The 7350-nt window shown below is 36.7% G+C and overlaps 1 protein-coding gene across 1 annotated transcript in view; it reads right to left on the reverse strand.

Moving 5' to 3' along the window:
• Positions 1-895: 895 nt before the first annotated feature.
• LOC102833517 (olfactory receptor 7G2-like) overlaps positions 896-7350 on the reverse strand; it is a 16032-nt gene continuing 9577 nt past the window's right edge. Inside the window, exon 2 of the mRNA XM_006877884.1 lies at positions 896-1844. Coding sequence (XP_006877946.1) covers positions 896-1844 — 949 coding nt within the window. The remainder of the gene's footprint in view (positions 1845-7350) is intronic.

Consider the following 7350-nt stretch of genomic DNA (forward strand, 5'->3'; position numbering starts at 1 on the left):
TGGGGAAATATATGTTTCCACTGGCTTCAGAACCCCCAAACCCCCAAAAACACAAACTTGGTTGCTTAAGGATAAATGTATCATCTCACAGTTCTGAAGACTGGATGTCAGAAATCAAGGTGTAAGCAAAAATGTACTACAATGAATGACAGGCTCTAAAGGAGAACATATTCATTGCTTCTTCCAGTCAGGAACACATTTGTGGCTCTAGGTATTTCTTAGTCTCTGGTCATATCACTCCAATCTCTCCCTTTGTGGTCATGTTGCCTCCTAGTTTTCAATGAGTGCTCTACTCTGTCTATGTTATAAGTATGCATGTGATTGAAATTAGGCCTTTCAGAGTTATACAGGCTTTTAAGGTGATATTCACCTTTTGTCACATTAGTAATAATTACAGTTTCTAGAATTAGAACATGAAAGTAACATTTTTGGGCAAATATTTAACCCACTACTGAAGGCATGTCATCTTACCATTCATTTGGAAATATATTATCTGTAGGCCCAGGGAGGACAGTAAATTTTCTCCCTCTCATTATCCTGTGTGGTATTTCATTTGCAACAATATTTAGTGATCATGAAGAACAAGTCCTACAATAAAGTCACCACATGCAGAGCTTATGAACCCATAAATTTCAGTTCCATTTAATTGTCTACTCATGGAATTTTTGTAATGAAACATAGATTATTTTATTTTTTTGGCACAATGATGTCTAAGATTCTTTTTAACTATGAGCCACAAAAGACTTCTTCACTGACGATGGTCAAATATTTTATTGTCATTTAAAACCACTTTGAGGATATATAAAAGTCATTTTGTATATGATGAATGGATGTTGATTCTATTGCACAGTGACAAGTATCAATAATTGGTGAATAGGCACAGATGACACAGTTACTATAAAGAAAGTATCCTACCAAGGACTTTTCTCAAGCTTACCTTTATGTCCCTGTTCCTCAGACTGTAGATAAAAGGATTCATCAGTTGAGGGAATACAAGGTACATCACTGAGACTACAACTGTCTTCTTGGGAGAGTGTGTGAATGAAGAACTTAGGTACAAACCAATAGATGCCCCATAGAATAAAGAAACAACTGAGAGGTGAGACCCACAGGTGGAAAAAGCTTTATACTTTCCAGATGCTGATGACATTTTCAAAACAGAGGAGACAATCCGAGTGTAAGAGAATACGATCCCAGAAAGAGGAACACCAGCAAATATGAAAGCCACAAGGTATATCAGGATATTATTGATGAGAGTACTTGAGCAGGCAAGTTTAAGAACCAGAATGAGTTCACAGAAGAACTGAGGAATTTCCAGATTTGTGCAGAAGGACAGATGCAAAATCATAAGACTATGAGGTAGGGCAGTTACCATACTAATGAACAATGAAAGTAGAATCATTAGACTACAGAAGTATGAGTTCGTGATGACGGTATATCTCAGTGGGTGACAAATGGCCACATAACGGTCATAGGCCATTATTGCAAGGATAAAATTTTCAAAAGGTGCAAAAGTCATGACAAAGAAAATCTGGTTAAGGCAACCTTTATAACTGATGCTCTGATCTTTTGTCTGGATATTCATCAGCATCTTTGGGATGGTGGTTGTGCTTAAGCAGATGTCATTAAAGGACAGAGTCAAGAGAAAGAAGTACATGGGGGTGTGCAGGTGGGAGTTAAAGCATACAGCTAGGACAATGAGTGCATTTTCTAGGATAGTGACCAAGTATATGATGAGAAATAAGCTGAAGATGAGGGGCTGCAATTCTGGATCCTCTGTCATTCCTAAGAGGGTGAATTTTGAAACACTTGTTTGATTTCTGGGTTCTTCGTTGTTAATATATCTAATAGAAAGATAGTATTACAAAACAATTAAATGTGTGATCCCTAGACCCTCTGTAGCAACAACAGCATTACCAAAGGCAGTCATTATTGTTGGAAGGAGGAGAGTATGGAGTGGAATGCAAAAAAAATAAGATACATTCTGCATGCATATTACTTGTTCTTGATAAAGAGAAAACAAGACCTTAAATTTATATTATAGAGGATTGCTGTTGTTGATAAATGCCGTTGAGTCAGTTCTAATTCATAGTGACTTGTATATGGCTTCCAATAATGACTGGTGAGCTTGAGCCACCAACCTTGAGGTTCAAACCAACCTTTCAATCTAACTAATTAATCCACCGCACCAAACGAGGACTAATTTATTCTTGAAATGAAAGGGTGGTAATTTTTCATTACAATATCTGTGATACTATGATCAATATAATCATTTAGTAACATTTTTCTATTTTGTGGTGGTGTGCCGTGGAGTCGAATCTGACTCACAGCCACCGTGTAGATGGTTTCTGAGGCTGCCCATCTTTATAGGAGCAGAAAGCCTCATTTTTCTCTTGCAGAATGGCTGGCAGTTTCAAACTGCTCTATTCAAATAGCTATACTATGAGTTTATTCGGGTCTCGACCTCCTTTCCCTGAGTTCTGAGTGAGACTGTAGAGATACCACAAAGATGAACTAATCCAGAAATATGAGATGAAATTGACAAATCAGTCTCTACCACAATCATCACAAGAATGTAAGTCAATGTCAAAATTTTTTTATCAGTGATCATGTTTGACTACATTATTGCTCAACATGAAAATCATTCTTACAATTGTAGTGACAGAGCAAGACACTAGCAAAATAACTTTGATATTGGTACAAAAATATAAGAATACCTGGCAAGAAAATGAAAGACAAACCAGATTCTCATGAGAATCTTGCACCCACTCTTCCCTGCTTCTATTTTATTTACATGGATCATTCTCCTGGATGCGCATGTAATAAAAAACCTCTCATCCTTTGTAAATTTAAAGTAGGAAACTTTAGGTTACCTGACTGACATCCTTGAGGAATGGTGTCTGAAATCTACTTCGGATGTAGATGATAAAACATGGGTCTTCAGGAAAGACAGAGGGTCTGAGTGAAATACTAGACTCCTGTATAAAAAATATCATCTCTGGAAAGAAAGTGATGTGCTCTAGCTCCTTAAAGAGGTAGGTCTCTTAAATAAGATTTCACAGGCTATTTAATATCTGTATCCCTGGAGGCTCAATATTCAAAGAGCCTCATTACACCAACATGTTTTTATGTCATTCTGATCCAAGGGCAGTAAAAATCCTAAAAGACCAAGACTTTAGAATGTGAATTTCAGGATTGTTGAGTCCCTGGCAGTGTGAAAAGGTGTGTGCCATTCACCTCTCTCCACCAGTGTCCGCTCATTTCCAAGTTACATCCTTGATACTCATGTACCCACCATTATTTTTCAGTTGTTTTCCCAGTTTTTTGTTTTTCCTTTGGAACTCCTGTTGTATCTTCTCTGTGTGTAATCAAGGATGTCATTATCTAGTTAATGTTATCAAGAAAGGTGAACTGAATGACTACTGGTGGGGAAGTACAGTTTACAAGTTGTTGTTGTTATTGTGTGTCATCAAGTTGCATCCAAGCCACAACAACCTTTTATAGGGTTTCTGAGGAGCAGTTGGTGAATTTGAACCACTGACCTTGAGTTTCAAACTAATTTTTCAGTCTAGCACATTAACCCACAGCACCATACCAGGACTCCACAGTTTATATGTATAAATATATAAATATGCAAAAAAATATAGCTGAGAGACTGTAAAAATGAACATTTATTAAAGTTTCTTCTACAGCGAATTGACTGTTTCATAAACCTTAATTACAGTCTATATATTTCATAAATCATATGATAATTTATTCTATCATTAATTCTGACTGTTACCAATAGAGGCAGAACTGTTATGGTGATAGTGTTGGTTATTAGCTGTGGAGTTGATTCCAACTCATAGTGACCCTGCATAGGGTTTCTGAGTCTGTAAATTTTTATGGGAGCAGAAAGCCTCATCTTTATCCCTCAGAACAGCTGGTAGTTTCAAATTGCTGACCTTGAGGTTTTCAACCTGACTTATAACCACTCAGCTACCAGAGCTCTGTGGTACTTCTTAGAGTATTATAAATATTTTTTTCAATTTCCATATACAGTTATGTTTCAAATATATTATTTACATTGGAAGACTGTAGGTTAAAATTATGGCTTTTGATTTTCCATATTGTTGTAAGAAATTACATTTCATAGGCAAGTCATTGGCACATAGTGTATACAGACTCTCAGTAAATTTTGATAGATTTTAATCAAAATTTAATATATTAGGATGGTGTTTCATGTGATTATTCACTTGAAAACTTTTCATTGTTTGAATTCAATATTTTTCCATGCTGATCCATTTAGTCAACCATGGTTTCTATATGTACAGAAACTTGATTAATCCATAGTGATTTGACATATTTAAACCTACATGATATAAACTGGGATTATAATGTTACTCTGTGCCATTTTATTTCCATTCATTTCAAACACATACAATAATAGTTCAAATATAATAAGATTTGTTGTTTCTGTTAAGTGTCCTTGAATTAGTTCTGGACATGGTATCATAGTGACTCTGTAAAGATTCCAAAGTTGTAAATATTTTGAAAGCAGAAAGCCTCATCTTTCTCCTGTGGAGCAGCAGGTGATCTTGAGCTGTTGTCCTTGTGTTTCATAGTCCAGCACTTATCCTAATGAGTCACTGCATGCCCATAGACATGATGATGGTACTGGCTGTGTGGCACCAAGTCAACTGATTCATAGGGACCCTGGATATGGCTTTTGAGGCTGTAAATCTTTAGCAGAGCAGAAAGCTTCATCATTCTCCTGAGGAATGACAGGCAGATTCAAATTCCTGACCTTGTGGTTATCAGTCCATTTCTTAATCTAGAACACTACCCAGGGATACTTATAAAAACATGCCTTTTTGTTGTTGCTAAGTGTGACCAAGTCTATTCAGACTCATAGCAACCCTAGATAGGGCATCCAAGGAGAGGCTGGTGGGTTTGGAATATAGACCTTGAAGCTATGAAGCTAGTACTTATCTTAGATTGCCACACATGGACTCCATAATAGGATATTGTTGTTGTTTTCAAGGGTTGTTGTGTCGAATTTGATGCCCAGTGACGCTACTATATATAGGTTTCTGAGGAGGGGCTGGTGAATTTGAAACACTGGCCTTGAGAATCAAAGTGACCTTGAAGTCCAGTGCAATGTCCCACAGTGCCACATTATATATAGCAGTTATGCTAAAATATATATGAGTCCTTGTGTGACGCTGTGTGTTTATGTGTTAGACTACAAGGATGGTTTGAACAGCAAAGTCGGAAGTTCAATCTCATCAGCCACTCCTCAGAAACCCTATACAGGGTTGCTATGGGTTGGAATCAACTCAATGACACTAAATAACAACAACCAATATATATATATATATACAATTTCCCTTATGCCCAAATGTAACTGAAATATAAAAATAAGATGAATTTCCAAGTGACATACAAGAACTTAGACACCAATCCCAGGTAACATAGAAAGTGTCTGAGAAAAGGAGTTTTGAAGATTTATATTCATAGCAAAAGAGATAAAAGAGTGCCCAGAGACTTGGAAAAAAGTTTTTGCAATGACATATAAGACAAAGGACTAAGATCTAAAATTTTATAAAACTACAATATGTATTTATTAAAAAGAGAAACAACTCAGTTAAAAATTGGACACATGATCTGAACAGACACTTCATCAAAGCAGACATTTTGGCAGCCATGAAGCAAACAAAAAAAAGTTCATGATCATTAGCCATTAGAGAGAAACAAATTCAAACAACAATGAGACATCATTTCCCACCAGCATTAAAAATGAAGCTCATAAAACCAGAAAACAACACATTCTGGTGATGGTATGAAGAGACTGGAACCCTCCTATATTGCTGGTGGGATTGGAAAATTGTTTAGCCACTCTGGAAAATGGTATGACACTTCCTTAGAAAGTTGGAAATAGAAATAGACAAACTCTACTGGATTTGTCTAATCTAAGCCATGGAACTTTCAGTCACCATACATGTATGGGAATGCTGGCTGATGAATTAACAAGATTGGAGACAAAATAATGCATTCAAATTATGGTATTGTAAAAAATATTGACTATATTACTGACTTCCAAAAATGAACAAATCTATGTTGGATGAAGTATAATCAGAATGTGAGTATGGCAAGATGTCATACATGGTTTTAGGAGAGACCAGTCCTGTGAGAAGGACATCATGTTACATACAGTATTGAGTCAGTGCAAAAGACTATGACCTTCAATGAGTGGCTGCAGTAATGAGTTCAAACATAGGAAAGATGGTGAAGATGCTGCAGGAATGAGCAGTGTTTTGTTTTGTTCTTTTTTCTGTTGTACATGGGATTGCTATGAATAAGATCCAACTTGACAACAACTATGGCATTGTAGGATAAGCACTTGACCCAAAAGGTCAGTTTGAATCTCAAAGTTTGCCACTCAAATCCACCAGCAACTTTTCAGAAACTCTTTATAGGAAGTGACTCCATGACATTTAACAACAACAGTAAATTAAATAGCTTAGAATTCTTTAGGAAAGTGTTGTTGCTGTGTACTGTTGAGACAATTCAGACTTACAGCAACCCTGCATAAGAATTCCAAGGAACATCTAGTGGGCTTGAACATCCAACATTGAAGTTAATAGTCCAGTGTTTAGTTAAGGATTGTTGTTGTTGCTAAAGTGCTGTCGCGTTGGCTCTGACTGATAGCAACTCTGTATAGAGTTTGCAAGGAGCTACTGGCGAGTCTTAGAGTGCTGCTGTGGGCTAATGCATCAGACTTCAAAGTAGTTTGAACTGCAAAATCGGTGGTTCAAGCTCACCAGTGTCTCTATGGAAACACTATACAGTGTCACTATGGGTCAGAATCAACTCAATGGTACTTAATGACAACTGGTGAGTTTGACCTACTGACATTGAAGTTCAGACTTAACTTGTAGTCCAGTGCTTCTCCTATTATCCTACAACACCACACCAGGACTCCAAGAAAGGGTTAGAGAGATGAGGAAAACAAAAACAAAAAGGTCTTCAGCGTGTAGATGACTAGAAAGAATCAGGGTATGTTGAGGAAAAGGTTTCACATTTTGACATTTTTGTTTTAAAAAGTTTCCGTGATTTTTGTAGCAATAATTGTTGCCTTAGTGCCAACTCATAGAAATCTTATACATAGCAGAACAAAATCCTACCCAGTTCTGTGCCATCTTCACTATTATTTTTATGTTTGATAACATTATCACTGCCACTGTTACTATCCATTTATATGGGGGTTTTCTACTTTTTCACTGATACTATAGTTTTCTAAGCAGAATGTCATTCTTTAGGGACTGGTTCCTACTAGACATAAAACCAAACGGCCACCACTCGTCTGTC

The sequence above is a fragment of the Chrysochloris asiatica genome, unplaced genomic scaffold (genome assembly GCF_000296735.1).
Source record: "Chrysochloris asiatica unplaced genomic scaffold, ChrAsi1.0 scaffold00661, whole genome shotgun sequence".
Lineage (NCBI taxonomy): Eukaryota > Metazoa > Chordata > Mammalia > Afrosoricida > Chrysochloridae > Chrysochloris > Chrysochloris asiatica.